The sequence below is a fragment of the Hemicordylus capensis genome, chromosome 5, assembly GCF_027244095.1.
Source record: "Hemicordylus capensis ecotype Gifberg chromosome 5, rHemCap1.1.pri, whole genome shotgun sequence".
Lineage (NCBI taxonomy): Eukaryota > Metazoa > Chordata > Lepidosauria > Squamata > Cordylidae > Hemicordylus > Hemicordylus capensis.
In genome coordinates, this window is record NC_069661.1 from 125,443,850 (window position 1) to 125,460,781 (window position 16,932).

Below are 16,932 nucleotides of genomic sequence, written 5' to 3' on the forward strand. Positions count from 1 at the left end.
AAACCCCCACTGCTTTCTGTATCATGTTTCTGGCAATTCTTTTGTAAATTCCACCTTCCAGCTCTTTGGTACAAGGAGTCTATACTCATTAGCCTTTATCAAATATTCCACTTTTTCTTTCTATCCCTCTCTATATCTTACTGTGGAAACCCCCACTTCCTTCTGTATCATGTTTCCCACTGTCTGTTCTTTGATTATTGCTGGATGAACCCAAGAGTTAGGAATTGGTCACTGGATACTCACAAATTAGAGCAAATCAAAACTTTTAAATATTCAAGCATCATTTTTTATGCCTCAGTCAAGCGCAGCGTGCACCTTCAGTATGTGATCCAAAATGCCCCAAAGTCTGCACTAGCCATACAATCCTTTTTCTCCTCTGGCAGTGCCCATTTTATCCCCATGGCAGTAAAATTATTGCTGGCAAAATCCCACTCTCAACTCCTTTATGGAACACAATTCAGTCCATAAAATAGCTTCCCTGGCCTGCCATAGAGGCGGTGCAAACAAAATTTCTGAAAAATGTTTTCCAAATTCCTCAATGCATACCCAATGTAGTCCTCTGCATAGAAGCAGCCATCCCCAAGGTTGAATCCAGGGGGGTGGTTGAGTGTCTCTGATTGCTGGTTAAGGCTAAACTACCTACCATCTTACTGGCTTGACTCCCCTGATACTAGCAGACAATTTCGACTCATCTTGGAAAAGAGCAGTTCATCAAAAGTTAAATCTATATGGCTTCAGCCCCGAGTCTTTATTAAGAATGGGACATTCTGTTTCCTTGTTGTGCTGTTCATAGACTGTAATAAACCTTGAAGAACTGAAAGAATGGGACACACCCAAGCTAAAGGGATTCTCATGATCGCCAAAAAGCGGGCTACCCTAGCCCACTTTCTGGCGAATGTGGGAACCACTGGGCTCGAAGGCAAGCCTGATGTCCTCATAGCGGGTAACCCGCTTGTGGAGCCCTCCCCTTAGAGGTTAGCGGAGCAAGCGCTCCGATAACCCCGTCTATTTGCTCGTGTATTGCCGCGGTGCGGCTCCGCACCACAGCAACACACGAGGAGACCCCCGCCAGGAGGCTGAAACCAGCCTCAGGGGCGGAGCAACCCCCAATCCCTGCAGCCCCCGCCAGCTCTGTGACAGAACCGGCAGTCGTGTGTGCGGCCGATCTGGCCACCCAGGGCTTCCTGCCTGATCGTCAGCAGGGAAAGCGGGCTAAGCCCGCTCTCCCCGCAGACCTCATTTTAGTGAGTCTCACTGATCATGAGACTCACCTCAGTGTGTCTCCAACATGGATGCACAAAGAGAACAATCCTTGATGCCCAGGGGTGTTTTTCTTGGAAGCCAACCATTTAATCTCAGTCCTGCTACATATTTATCTCATATCACAGAATATGTTTACACTAGGCCATTTTAACAAGTTATCTACTGCAGTGCTTGAAGGAAAGTATAGGAAAATCCCATACGCCCAAAGACTCTGCCCTTGCGCATCAGGCATGATTGAAACTACAGTATATGGTTTACTGTATTGTGAGCTATACAGGCATTTCTGCCATCATTATATCTCCCCTCTGTTAGCCAACTCCCAGGCCATTAAGATCTCTTTTATTTTATATTTTTACTATCTGACCAGAAAGATGAGATATTTCTAAATGTCACCAAGTTTTGTTAGACTGCTAATAAAATCCAGCAACAAACATTAACCCCCGCACAATGAAAGGGGCTCGAATTTACTCTGCATAGGTGGACATTGTCAGATACAGTATTAATTGTGCTACTGTATTATGCTTAATTACTTTGTTTTTCCCAACTTGTATAGAGTATTTGCAGGTCTGTAACTGTATCAATAAAGATTGAGATTGATATACTTCCCTTACATTGTTTAAATTTACTGGGGGGGGGGTGTAGGGGGTAGGTGGTGGGAAAGAAGGCATTGACAACTACGTATTAACATACTAATTTTAGCATGTCCAAAGAAGTACATGCATGCATGTGTGCCTGTGCATGTGCATGTGTATATATGAGACAGAAAGATACATAGGAGCAGTCATCTGAAAAAAATGAATTACAATTTTGCAACTGCTCCATTTGTCTGATACTATATCAATTTATTATGTCAACAAATTAATTTTATGAAACAATGCATTTTTAGAAATATAACATTTTCCACAGAAAAAATACAGCAATGAAAAAAATTCCTTTGGGGAAATTTTCCACCTCACATCACTGAGCATGTAGATTAAAAAATGTGCCTACATTATCCAGATTTGGAGCAATTTTATAGTATAACATTTGAATGTTGCCCTCAAAACAAAGGGGGATAACCTCTATCCCTTATACTCTACCCTCAGTTTCTTGGAACACTAGCCCTATTCAGACATAAAGCTGCATGGGTGTACAGATGTCCGTACATTTTTGTTCATGTGTTTATGTGAATGACTGTATCTGCATTCATTTTTAAAGTGAACCTGTCAGCCTATAGGCCCCACAAATGTGTGATACAGATAGGAAATGTTTTGTTGTACCTGTGTTCAATATGTGTTAATAACCGTACCTGGTTTACAGATCTGTACCTGTGTGCACTGTACACTTGTATGAGTGTTGAATATAACGTGTGAATAAGGCTAATGTGACAGATGCAACATGGTTTCTCACCCTTACCTGACAAGCTCATCTGGCCAAATTCCATCTTTCGCAATAAGACACCAGGAAGCCCTCCTATATTCTACTATTGCATTCTGAACATTTGTCCCAAGGGGGATCCTATAGAGAGTGTAGGGGAGAAGAGGAAAAAAGAGGGAAAGGAAGGAGAAAATGGAGTTGTGGCTGAATAAATCTTCAGTTAAATCTACTTAAGATGTCCTTGTGTGTATGAGGGAAGCAGCTATAAAACCCTACTCAGAATAATCCAATCATCATTTTGGTTAGAGAGCAGGTAGGCCGGCTGGCTGGCTAGCTGTTGGTAAGTCTGATCTTTTGCTGGCTTTGTTTGTGTGTGTTTGGAGGGGGAAAATGCAACCTCTGCATTCTCTCCCTTGCACTCTGATCTGATCTGTATGTAAAGTATGATGGCCCATTCCCAAAATGATATGCCATAAAACATTGGAACAGCAAACTGTAACACTGGACTAATTAGATTATTTATTTATGTATTTATTTATTTATCAAATTTGTACTCCGCCACAAACTTTCATCTATGGGCAGTTAATAAAAGCATAAAACAAGTTAAAATATATACAAAAACTTAAAACAATTTAACAATTTAAAAATCACCTATTAGAAAGTGGCATAAGAAGCCAGAAAGTTATTTCGGGGCATATCAATGGATTTCTGATTCCAAACCGCTTTTCAGTTGCAGAAGTGGCTTTCCATATGGGTGTGGTATATGTAGAGAATGAATAAATTATGTTAGCAGGAAAATGATTTTTAAAATCAATTTCCTATGCAGATTGCTAACCAGGTTATTCTCTGGATTGTGGCCAGCAACATTAATATGACCACTGGAGGTAATGGTTCATTGGGGAAGGATTAAGGAAGTAGTTGCTATAAAAAACATTTGTTGCTTGGTAGGATCGACACCCAGCCTAAGTGGTGGGCACCCAAGGTGAGCAGAGAGTGCCACACAGCTGTTCAGCAGGCCAGAGGCGTATCTAGGGAAAATAGCGCCCAGGGCAAACACTGAAATTGCGCCCCCTGTCCAAACATCTGACACCCATCTTTCAGATAACTTCACCATAATATCAGCTGAAAAATACAAGTCAAGCTTGTTAATCTTTTAATCTTTCAAAAACTATTTAGCTGTGGACTTAGCCAGACCAAAAAATGCTGGAAAACTACAAATTTCAGTATTCTGGGGCTCATGAAATACCCAAATACTATGTGGAGGTGTACTTGGAAAACTAAACAGAAGTGCCTGTATAATTCTCTACTATGTATTGTAGCATCACCATTACATAAATTTTAAAAATCAATGGAGAATTTGACTTTTCCCAGATACTCTGAAAATAATTAAAGGATAAGCAGAGTAAATTGTGTCACTGCTTGGAATATATTCTAGTCTTTCAGAAAGACAGTTAAAATGAGAGAAAGAGAGCAAGAAACTCCCAGTGGGCCTTAATACTACAGATTTCACACTGATTCAGAGACAAACTCACCATTACTAGCCATATTATTAAGACATCACATTTAACTCACTTATCACAAGAAGCAAAGTAAGAGCAAATGAATACAATCCTAGCTCATAAACTTCAGTTCATTATTCACAAGCCCCGATTCTCTTTACATAGTGCCAATCTGAATATGTGTATAGTGCCTTATTTTTTTTTTACTTTTTTTTTACCTGTAGCCCCTTCAGTGGGCTTCCTAAAGGCCTTGGGGGTTCTGCCCTCCCCCCGCTGGCCTCTAGGGCCTCGCAGGGACCAATTGAGCATATGCGTTAGCCATTTTTAAAAATAATCTTTTTTTTTTAAATGGCCGCTGAAAACAAAATGGCCACTGTGCATGCTCTGGCATGGCCTAGGGCCTCACAGAGGCCATCTGAGCATGAGCAGTGGCCATTTTGTTTTCAGAGCAGATAGGAGAATAGCAAGACAGTCACACAGCAAACAGCAAGACTGAGTTGGTCAGCTTCAGCAGCGCAGGGAGAGTGGTGAGTAACCACAGTCACAATCCCACTTGAGGATTAGAAGATGGCAACCCCTAAGCACCTCCTGATGAGTCCTTAAATACTTTACTTGGCACAGGAGCAGTGAACCATATTAGGATAGCTGCTACTCCTTGTATTCTGATAGGCTCCTTTAAATCAAAGACCCCTTACTCTTGTTTTCTGATTTGTCCTTTGGGACAACTCAGCTTTCTTGTCCCCACCTCTGAGACTCCTGATTTTCCTGGAACTGGTGGTTTTTTGCAACTCCTAGATGTCCAGTTCCTTGCGGTTTTTAGCCAGTGTACAGCTCACAAAACTACCTCTTTTTCAGTGGAGTGCCTTAATTTGTGGTTGGGTGTTGATTGCTTCAGTTAGGCATCCCCACCCAGCTTTAGGCTCCTACGCCCTGATAAGTGGTTTTTGTTAGTTTACTTGTGGCAAGAAAGATTTCTCAGTCTGCAAAGAGCAAGCCTTTAAACTGAACATGGTCCCAGCCATGCAAGGGTCATCTAGCCTACAGTATATCTATATTAGGTGATTCTCTTTATTCTCGTGGTGATTCTTTTTATTTAGCAGGGGGAGAGTAACTGGCCCTATCCACCCCCAGCACAACACCCCTTCATTGATTGTTGCTGGTGTCTATTTAATGTTTCTTTTTGGATTGTGAGCCCTTTGGGGACAGGGATCCATCTTATTTATTTATTATTTCTCTGCCCTGAGCCATTTTTGGAAGGTTGGTATAGAAATCAAATAACTAACTAACTAACTAACTAACTAAAATAAATTAGATAGTTTAAAAAACAAAACAAAACAAAACAACACCCTGCTGGTTTAAGACCAGAGCTAAGGTGACTGAAACATGGCTCAAACTCCACAAAGCTGGGAAACTGGAACCTTAGTCTGATGCCTTAACAGACATGCTGTGTGATCAGTAATGATGTTGTCAAATGTTACAATATTGTGCTTGCTTACAGCTTGCCCTCCATGCCCCCCACCACTTTTCCTTGGTCTTTCAGGCCTAAATAAAGTTGGAGAGTATTGAGTGCCTGAACCAGCAAAGATGCCCCATGTTGTCCTTTGTGGATCTTATGTAATGTGTCTGTTTTTAATATTGTAAACTGCTTTGGGTGCCTTTGTCAAAGCAGAGAAGAAGAATAAAATGCAATCCATCAATAAGTGGAGAACTCTAAGTAGGCCTAAGAAGCTTTGAGGCTTCAGTGCTAAGTAGTGAGGATGTGATGATAATGGCAAAATGCATAGGGCACCTTCTGACGCAAGAGACCTTGATCTTATTGGTCTCACTTATGCCACTATAGTTGTAATTGCCTGGACAAGAGTCTGGTCCAACATGGCAGGTGGTGATGCTGAAGGTGTTTCTGCCTCCAGAGCCACAGAAGCTTCTGGCCCATTTCTCACTGGCATGGATGAGGGTGTTGGTTGGTTTGCAGAAACTCTGAGGTGTCTCTTCAGGGCATTATCCAATTGCAGTAGGCCTGGGAGTTGCTTGGGGCTCAGCTGGGGTCAGTGTGCTTCTTCCTGAATTCTTGAGGGGTGGCCCCACCAATGACTTCCAAGAAGGCAAGGAAGGTGATGATATAGACCAGCAGCAGCAAGGCACAGTGGGGTGCCTTCAGGAACATGGCTAAATCTTCTACAACGGCCACTTTGTGAGTAAGTAATAAGAAGGAGGAACAGATAAGAAAGTGAGAACTCAGAACAGCCTTGCTGGATCAGGCCCAAGGCCTAGCTAGTCCGGCATCCTGTTTCCCACAGTGGCCCACCAGATGCCTCCGAGAAGCCCAAAGGCAAAGAGGGAAGGGCATGACCTCTCTCCTGCTGTTGCTCCCCTGCAACTGATATTCAGAGGCATCTTGCCTCTGAGGCTGGAGGTGGCCTGTAATGGGATGGAGATAATGGGATAGAGTCTAGCCCTGGTTCACACAAATGATGGCAAATTGCATGAAGCACATCTAGAGAAATTACTCAGAATGGCATGGCTTTCTTTCTTTATAATCTGACTGTCATATTTTTGAACACGAACACACACACACACACACCATTGGTCTTGTAGGAGCCAGCATGAATTGTCCCCTTTGCTAAGCTGGGTCGACTGTAGTTTACATTTGAATGGAAGACTACATGTGTGAGCACTGTAAAATATTCCCCTCAAGGGATGGGGCCGCTCTGGGAAGAGCATCTGTATGCTTGCATGCAGAAGGTTACAAGTTCCGTCCCTGGCAGCATCTCCAAGATAGGGCTGAGAGAGACTCTTGCCTGCAACTTTGGAGAAGCCGCTGCCAGTCTGTGTCGACAACACTGAGCTAGGTGGACCTATGGTCTGACTCAGTAGAAGCTACCTTTCAACGTTCCTATAGGTCCTAGTCAATTACTTGTGCAATAAAGGGGCCACTGGGTAGAGGGATAAACGTGGCATAAATGGCATAGTGACAAAGAAAGCTGCCATATACAGTGTCAGACCATGGGTCCATCTAGCTCAGTATTGTTTTCTCAGACTGGCAGCAGGTTCTTCATAGTTGCAGTTAGGAGTATCTCTCAGCTCTATCTTGGAGATGCCAGGGAGAAAACTTGGAACCTTCTGCATGGAAGCAGGCAGGTGCTCTTCCCAGAGCAGCCCCATCCTCTAAGGGTATGTCTTAACAGTGCTCACAAGTAATGCCTTACAGCAGTCACAGTTCTTTGGAAATCAAAAGTGAGCACGTGGGAGCATGCAAGTTTTCTTTATTTCTACCAAATTGTTCCTTATGTAGAATAAAATATAGTAGATGCCAACTGGACTAAAAGTGGCAGAAGACTCTCCATTGCTGATCATGGACTATTGAAAAAGCTGGAAATATCTATGTGGTTCTCAAGGGGACAGGCAAAACCATTTGCAAACCTTTACATTTTCCCAAACATTTGGCATTTGCAAATGGGGGCAGTTCATCTAACCCATTACAGTTTAGTGGCCAACATCTAGACTATGTTACTCTAAAGTAACTTACTCAGAATAAATTACTCTAGATTAGGGATTCTCAACGTTGGGTCCCCAGATGTTTTTGGACTTCAACTCCCATAATCCCCAACCAAAGGCCACTGGGGCTGGGGATTATGGGACCTGAAATCCAAGAACATCTGGGGGCCCAACGTTGAGAATCCCTGCTCTAGACATCGAGACTATGTTACTCTAAAGTAATTACTCAGGAGTAATTTAGTCTAGTTGTCAACCTATGTCTCTATCCCTGGGGGGCTCAACCTAGCCCCCCTCCCAGCTGCCTTTGGACTACAGCTCCCATAATCCCTTGTCACAGTGGCCAATAGCCAGGGATTATTTATTATTCATTGAATTTCTGTATGGGATTTCTATATGGGATTATGGGAGTTGTAGGCCAGCATCTGCAGGCGGGCCAAAGTTGAGTGGCCCTGCTCTACCCAGAGCTTGACCTGGGACTTAGGAGTCCTGGCTTCACATTTATTTTCTCCTGTTTAATTTGAAGTCTACAAATGAAGTCTAATACACTTCTAATGAATCTGGACACACCCTAGTAGAGACACAAAGGTAGAGACTGTTGGAGTACCCAACTTTCCTTAACTCACCCAATGCTCATTGTGACAGCCAGAGGGATTTAAGCTTCAGATGAATTTGGAAGTCTTCCTCAGGGTCCTTAAATCCTAGAACTCTGTGATACAAGTGCTTTGTCCTGCATGGGGAGGAGCAAGCAAGGTGAAGGAGTAACTGAGCAAAAAAGAGGAAGGGGTTGTGGAGGAAGGAGCCCTGGATGAGTTGGATTTTATGACAGAAAACCACAAAGACAATCCCAAAAGGCTGAGACAGTCAGCAAGCCTCCTTAGAGTTTAAATATTCATCTCAGAGACAGGGATAACAGCCATAGACCCAGGGACAGCCCAAGGTATTGTGGTGCTTGAGGTGAGGCACAAAATGCTATCTTGCCCCATGCATTTGTCATATCCATCTGCCCCAGGGGGAGGGGCCTGGCCTCTTTCAAAACTGACCCTTTGAGCTTTGAAAGCAGAGGCGTATCTAGGGAAAATAGCGCCCAGGACAAACACTGAAATTGCGCCCCCTGTCCAAGCATCTGACACCCATCTTTCAGATAACTTTACCACAATATCAGCTGAAAAATACAAGTCAAGCTCGTTAATCTTTTAATCTTTCAAAAACTATTTAGCAGTGGACTTAGCCAGACCAAAAAATGCTGGAAAATTACAAATTTCAGTATGCTGGGGCTCATGAAATACCCAAATACTATGTGGAGATGTACTTGGAAAACTAAACAGAAGTGCCTGTCTAATTCTCTACTATGCATTGTAGCATCACCATTACATAAGTTTTAAAAATCAATGGAGAATTTGACTTTTCCCAGATACTCTGAAAATAATTAAAGGATATGCAGAGTAAACTATGTCACTGCTTGGAATATATTCTAGTCTTTCAGAAAGACAGTTAAAATGAGAGAAAGAGAGCAAGAAACTCCCAGTGGGCCTTAATATTAAGGGTTTCACACTGATTCAAAGACAAACTCACCATTAATAGCCATATTAGCAAGATATCACATTTAACTCACTTATCACAAGAAGAAAAGTAAGAGCAAATGAATACAATCCTAGCTCTTAAGCGTCAGCTCAGTATTCACAAGCCCTGATTCTCTGTACATAGTGCCAATCTGAATATGTGTACAGTGTCTTATATTATATTTTTATTATTATTATTTTTACCTGTAGCCCCTTTGGGGGGCTTCCTAAAGGCTGGGGGGGTTGCAAAGATTACCCCTCACCCCGCTGGCCTCTAGGGCCTCGCAGGGACCATTTGAGCATGTGCAGTGGCCGTTTATAAAAATAATCTTTTTTTTTTTAAAGGCCACTGAAAACAAAATGGCCACCGCGCATGCTCAAATGGCCTCTGCAAAGCCTGGCATGACCTAGAGCCTCACAGAGGCCATTTGAGCATGCACGGTGGCCATTTTGTTTTTGGCAGCCATTTAAAAAAAAATTAATTTTACAAAATGGCGCCCCCCTTCAAGTGGCACCCGGGGCATGTGCCCTGCCTGTCCTACCCATAGATACACCCCTGCAGCAGGCATGGAGTGGGGAGAGGGTGCCCCCATGCATCTTTGCTTCCCATGGTGTCCTCTATGTTATAGGAGATGGTTCATATCTACAGCAAGCATCATTGAATAACCTGTGATTTTTCCATTATTTATGTGTGCATTTTTGAAATAGGCAGGCAGAGCTACCCTTGTAACTTCAGAATGCATTTGTTCTCCACTGTTGTAGCTGGTCTCTGCTTTACCTGTGGCTTATATAGATGTACTCACTTTTATAGCCTGTGCTTCCTCCAAGAAGCCCAGAATGGTGCACATGGTTACATTTATCCTCTCAACAGCCCTATGAGGAAGGTTAACCCCTGCTACCTGGGCAAAGAGGTACCTTTTTAATGTGATGATTCTTTTTGGTGAGTAGCTGGCCCTATCCACCCCCAGCACAGTACCTCCAGTGATTGTTGCTGGTGTCTATCTTATGTTTCTTTTTAGATTGTGAGCCCTTTGGGGACAGGGAGCCATCTCATTTATTTATTTATTTATCTCTGTAAACTGCTTTGGAAATTTTTGTTGGAAAGTATATAAATATTTTTTGTTGTTATGCTGAGAGATAAGTGACTGCCCCAGAGTCACCCAGTAAGTTTCATGGCTGAATGGGGATTTGAACTTGGATTTCCCCAGTCTAGTTCAGCACACTAACTATTGTAACCAAATAACTCTGCCTCAGTTCTTTCTTTATTGTTAATAGTAGTAGTAGTAGTATTGATTTTTTAAATAATTCAGGTAAACAAAACTGCCCTGGTGACTTCAGAATGTATTTACTCTCCACAGAAACAGGCTTTTTAAGCTGGTCTGTGCTTTACCAGTGCCTTGTACAGTTCTTTTCCTGCTTGTGTTTGATCTTGCCGTGTTAGACACAAATCCACATGCAAGCAACTGTACTCCTGCTAAGCACTATCAAGCAACTGGTGTTTTCCATATTTTTCTGTATCTGCTGATGAGCAATTGAGATTTGTGTGTTTGTGTGTGTTTCTGTATTTTGATCTGCTGCTATTTCTATCCCACTTGTTAGTTACAAACCTGCACTTTGCCAGTTATTGCTAAGCCACCCGCCTAGTCCTGACTCCACCCCTGGAGCCCCCCATAATTGGATGCACCTCACTAACATTGGCTCCACCCATTACCTGCCCTGCCCAGTGCCCCCGCCCCCTGCCCAGTCCCAGGAGCCACCACCAGCCGCCACGGGCATCTTGGTCATGCCCCCACCCGCAAATGGGGACAACCAACCATACTGAAACTGCAGCATTCATGGTTTCCATCCTAATTGTGTTTGCATTGTTTATGTTACGTTTCGTTTCTCCTGTTTCCATACAGCCAGTCTCTCCAGGCTCCATCAGATATAGGGAATCAAAAGATCCACCTCACCTCCTTTCCTCCAACAAGCCTTCACAGGAGCAGTGAGAGCGCTTTGTTTTCAGCTTGCATGGATTAAATGGTGTCAGGCGCACAGGAAACCAGCCTCGGGTCTAATAATCTACAAGGTTTCAAATCAGGGGATTCCTGCTTTCTGACCACAGATAATAGCACTTCAAAGAACCGAGAGAGAATCTCCCCCAAGCTCTTTGGATCACTTTCTCAGCAAAGGAAGTTCAGCGTAATGTATCTTTTTCTAGAAGCCGGGCAAGTTCTCTTACCACAAGGAGGCACAACTGGAAGGAAACCTGCACTTCCTGATTCCGGACAGCCAAGCACGATGCAGCAAGTGACGCAGAATACATGATTCAACGCAGGAAGCTTATTTTAGATTACTAGAACAGCAGATTCGCAACCCGATCAGGGCTTGTGTCTCTATACTATACCCACTGACGGCTGCTTCAGAGAGTTTCCAATTCCAATATATGACATTTCATCCCCAGATACCAAGGGGTTTATACAGTATATCACGTTCATCAGTAAGTAAAAGCAATTCAGGGATTAAAAGCAAACTCTGATTCACTACCCAGTAAGAAGAACTATGCAAAAATAAACTTTTACATCAAGCCAAGACAGCCCTATATCTAAAATAAGATTTGCAAGTCTGTTCAACAGCTTTTCAAAAGTTGAACTGTTGCAGATCATAGTGCTGTTGTTGTTGTTGTTGTAAATATAAATATAAATAATAAATATTTTTATAATAATGACTTTTTAAAAAAATATCATTGAATTGTTGAAAGATGGCATCTGAAAGATGTGTTCCTCATTCTTAAATACTGTAGTAAGAGTTGGCATAATGTTCTTTTTTCCCTCCTTTGAACAGAATGAATGGAAATATTAAAATACATGATCTAATGTTATTGGTACAGTGTGTGTAAGAGACTGGGTTTACTGCATGGGCCTTGATTTTTCCTAAGAAAATAACTGGATTGGGGTCCCCGCAGATCAGGACCACAGCATTCTTAGAGGATCTTTGACCCTGCCACTGTCCAGTCCAGATCACCTCTTCCCCTGTGGCTGATATTTGCCATGGGAAATAAGCTCCCGTGTATTTCTATTTGTTGTTAGCATGTGTGTGATCATGATCAAGCTACATCCCAGGGGCTGAGATAACAGATGAACCACTGATGACTTTAAAATGACAAGTAGGAATGTGACAACTGCACCTATCCTCAACACAGTTGTACAGCTTTTAAAGGCATAGGAACCCTGCCAGGAAAAAAGGTGGGGAGAATCCAAAGTTACTACACTGGATTTAGCAACCAGTTAGGCTACTGCACTGGCTGCTGGAAGCAGGAGGACAATGCATAGCCAAACTACTTTTAGTCACTGCTAAGGCACCCAATCGCATGTGCAGGCATGCGCGCGCGCGCACACACACACACACCCATGCATGTATACACACACTAACTCTACAGTAAGTACTGAAAAACACACATACACACACATAAACCCAGTAAAAACTGTTGCTCTAGAGCCAGTTTGGCTATGGAAATACCATTCTCCGGAGTATTGTATTATTTTTGTATTACTTTTGTGGACTTTAAAAACTTTAGGTACTTATCTGTTGGTCATGTTTGGCAAATAGAATGGTATCTGCAAGCCACTAGGAGAGGAGAGCTGGTCTTGTGGTAGCAAGCATGACTTGTCCCCTTAGCTAAGCAGGGTCCACCCTGGTTGCATGTGAATGGGAGTGCGAACACTGTAAGATATTCCCCTCAAGGAATGGAGCCACTCTGGGAAGATCAGAAGGTTTCATGTTCCCTCTCTGGCTTCTCCAACATAGGGCTGAGAGAGATTCCTGCCTGCAACCTTGGAGAAGCTGCTGCCAGTCTGTGAAGACAATACTGAGCTAGATAGACCAACGTTCTGACTCAGTATATGACAGCTTCCTATGTTCCTATGATTCTCAGTTCTTGGGCACAAAGCAGAGGAAAGAATGTGAACCAAACCTTCACCCAAAAGAAGTCAATAGAAACAGTGAGCTGCTGGGGTGGGGACAATTGTACCATGGTGAGAAAACTTTTTAAAACGTTGATTGACAAGCTGAAAACTTGCTTTTAAAAGCTTGTTAAATCTGAAGCAAGATATTGGCAGTACTGGTAAGGAAGCATTGTGTTAGACTTGCTCCTCTAGTTATCAGCAGAATTGAGCACAAGTCAAACTAGTACCTGCAGACAGAATCTGGATTTTTCCTCCTTTTGCAATTTAACCGAAGAGTTCATTAGAGTGTAATGCTGTAACTTTATGAGAAAAGCACAAAACCTGATCTATACGAAGCTCAAATTAAGATCGGGAGGCATTCTTCCTTCCTTTTCATGAAAGTAAGTCTTTCTAAGTTCAATGAGGCTGCTCTCAGGTAAGTATGTACCTCTCTTGTAGGTGAAAAAGCAACTTGGGAGGGTAATTTTGAGCTGGAAAACAACTGAAAGGGAGTTTAAGCAGCCTCGCCACACCTTCCTGATTAGAAGCAGCCTTAGAGTTTAAAAACAAAAGTGGAGGGAACATATAGTTTGAGCCTAAGAACTGCAGGGTGTAAACAAACAATGCCAGGGGCTTTGTAACTGTTTCTTTCTGAGCATATTTAAATGGTCTGTGCATTACAGCTTTTGTGTTTCATTTTCAGATTTTATTTAATCAATGCTGATTGTTTAAATAAGTTTAAGTCAAGACACTGGCCACAATCGCGCATAATGGCAAACCGCGGGTAGATGAACCTGAGGTTAATTTTTGTAACTGTGAATCGCATCGCAGACATTTGTCCAACTATAGCCCAGCAAGTTCCAGTTTCAGGGCAGGGGAGCCAATCCCTCTTCATGGCCTGCTGAGGCAAGCTCCGTAGCGCTCAAGTCACCAGACTGTGGGGAAGGAATCAAGTTGATTTTTGTCTCCAGTCACAGGAGTGATTCATCTTGTGTGATGATGACGGATGCTGCTCCAGAGTGGACCACTCTCTCATGAGAGTGAGAGGCCATGGAGAGACCCATGCACTACTCATGAGAAGAACTGTCCTGGGGTACACAGGGATGGGGCAGAATCGTTAATAATGTGTGATGATGCCCCTTCGCCCAAGGACTGCTCTCGCATGAGAGTGAAAGGCCATGGAGGGCCAGACGGCAGCTGCGGCCCAGCCACCTGCAGGGCAGCAGCCATTGGCCAAGGAGGCATGCTGAACGCAATTGTGCCTTTTTGGAAGAGACCACCCACTCTCAGTGGGAGAAAGGGCATTTAAATCCCTTTACATGGTATTGTAAAGGTATGGTATAGTATTGTATCATGGTATGGTATTGTATCCTTCTCCTGACAGCAATTGCACCACCACTCTTGTAAGAGCCCTGCAGCAAAACAGACTTGCACAAGGACAATTACTGGCAGTGTGTGTGTGTGTGTGTGTGTGTGTGATGTAGAGGAGCACTATTTTTCTGTTACTCCAGGAAGGAATCACGATGACTTTCTAGGAGGGAATATGTATACGAGGGAGGGCAAAGGATTCTGGGATCTGGTCTGCTGTGACTAAGGATGCTCTTACGATGGCAGAGCCTTGCAATGCAGTTCAGGAAGACCCAAGCACACTCCTGCCCCCGTGTCAGCTTGCTGCCCAGGGATTAGCCCTCTCACGAGAGGGCCAGTCTACTGGGGAGGACCAGAGTGAGCTTCGGGCCTCCATCAGACTGTGCTCTCATGAGGTAGACCATCCAAATCAAGGGGGCTACTGTGACCACCACCCCGGCAACCCTTTTATACTCTCAAGGAGTAGTGGCTGTTCTATGTCACCAGGCGGTTCTGGGTGGGCAGACTAGGGAATCACTGGGACCGGGAACAGATCTTTACTCTCATTCAAATTTCCCCAGGTTTGGACCAGCATTGCGACAACCCCTGCTAACTTGGCAAAGAGGCACCTTTTAACGTGGTGATTCTCTTTATTTAGCAGGGGGAGAGTAACTGGCCCTATCCACCCCCAGCACAGTATCCCTCCAGTGACTGTTGCTGGTGTCTATCTTATGTTTCTTTTAGATTGTGAGCCCTCTGGGGACAGGGTTCCATCCTATTTGTTTGTTATTTCTATGTGTAAACCTCCCTGTTGTTATTATTATTATTATTATTAAGCAGATAGGCTACAGTGGGGAGTCGCAGGAGAGAGGAGACCAATGATCAGTGGTCCCAGGAAAGTAGGGCAGCCATACCTGGCAAAACCAAACATGGATATGTGCCAATGGATGACCAGACTGGGACAGGGACTGCTCTTGCTGGATGGTTCTTCTCATGAGTAGTACCAAAGACTGCATGCTTTAACCCAAGGGGAAGGGTTTGGGCTCCCCTTTCCCAACTTTATTAATCAACAAATAGAACAGACCCATCCATGGGTGGGTCTTCCTTTTAAACTAATAGGGTTGCCTGGTTTATGGTGCCACCATGACTGTATGTGCTTGTGAACATACTTCTTTATCAATTCATTTTTGAAGATCAAAACACATAGTGGCCATCTTGCCATCCCATGCCCTTATCTTCTGATTGCCAGAGGGGAGAACAAGAGACACAGTGGAAAGTGGGCATTCCCTGATGTAATTTTCCCCTTTGACAGGCTTAGAAGCTTGGGAGGGGACAATGCGCCATCCCTATTGCCTAGCAACTGCTTGAGTAGCATGGACAGGGGGTGGGGCAAGTGCTCAGGGAGGCGGCCAATGAGAAGCTTGGCAGGCATGGAGCGGCTGCATTCCTGGGCGGGTCTGGGCCACCCTCTCTATGATTTGGGTTCCAGAAACAGCACAAAACCCTGGGTATGGCAGTGTCTGCATTTGGACATAATGCTGCCACCTTTAGACCTCAGGTTGGTGCAGCGAAACTCACTACAAACTGAAGGTTCAAATTGGAGCTTGGCAAGGGAAACCACAGGTTGCTTTTGCTGCAAAACCGCAGTTTCACACATTCAGTCGTACATAAAATTCCAACCTCTGCCCCATTCAAGTCCGGTTTGGTGTTATGTGAGAATGGGGCCACTATGTCAGCCCTTTGGGGACAGTGATCCGTCTTATTTCTCTGTTATTTCTCTGTGTAAACCTCCCTGAGCCATTTTTGGAAGGGCGGTATAGAAATCAGATAGATAGATAGATAGATAGATAGATAGATAGATAGATAGATAGATAGATAGACTTACATATGTTGTACTACAAGTACTGTTTGCAATCTATAATTTCTTCACTTGTACCAACACTGAAAACAGTTTTCAGGACTAAGATCTCTTACGGATGGGATAAGAGTAGGATGTGCATTCCAATTATGGGGGCATCAGGTGCACGATTAGGGTTCCATTAGGCTTCAATTTAAGATGCAGTGCAGAAATACCTAAATATCCAACCCTGGGCCAGTATGTATAAAGGACAAATCTCAGAAATTATATTTACTATCAATAGCACTTACATTTAGCACTTACATTATTACATTACATACACTATTATGTTTATTATCCCTTGACTGGAATGATAAATTAAACAAGGACTGCAAAGGTGGCAACACCAGCTCTGCTCACAGACTCACCATGTGGGCAAAGGCACAGACCATTGGCTTTTTAATTCCCTTGACACCATGCATAGCAAGAGATGTTTTCTTAAAGTCCCTGTTATGCGCTTTGGCCATTCACTCTCACAGCTGAAGCAAAGGCAACAGTAGCTTTAAGCCTGATCTTGAGAGCAGACACAGAAGCTTTGCAGAGTTCCCTTGGTATATCTCAGGTTTTTCATTCCAGTTTGCCCATGTCTAAGT

At 43.5% G+C, this 16,932-nt stretch overlaps 1 protein-coding gene across 2 annotated transcripts in view; it reads right to left on the reverse strand.

The window, feature by feature from the left end:
* TCAF2 (TRPM8 channel associated factor 2) overlaps positions 1 to 11,463 on the reverse strand; it is a 40,127-nt gene extending 28,664 nt beyond the window's left edge. The window contains exons 1-2 of one of the 2 annotated variants that reach the window (XM_053255519.1): positions 11,394 to 11,463; positions 2,659 to 2,760 (exon numbers count right to left, since the gene is read on the reverse strand). In XM_053255519.1, the coding sequence (XP_053111494.1) occupies positions 2,659 to 2,686 (28 nt within the window). In that variant the 5' untranslated portion in view covers positions 2,687 to 2,760; positions 11,394 to 11,463. The remainder of the gene's footprint in view (positions 1 to 2,658; positions 2,761 to 11,393) is intronic. The other variant, XM_053255522.1, reaches the window with a different exon arrangement.
* Between the last annotated feature and the right edge of the window lie 5,469 nt (positions 11,464 to 16,932).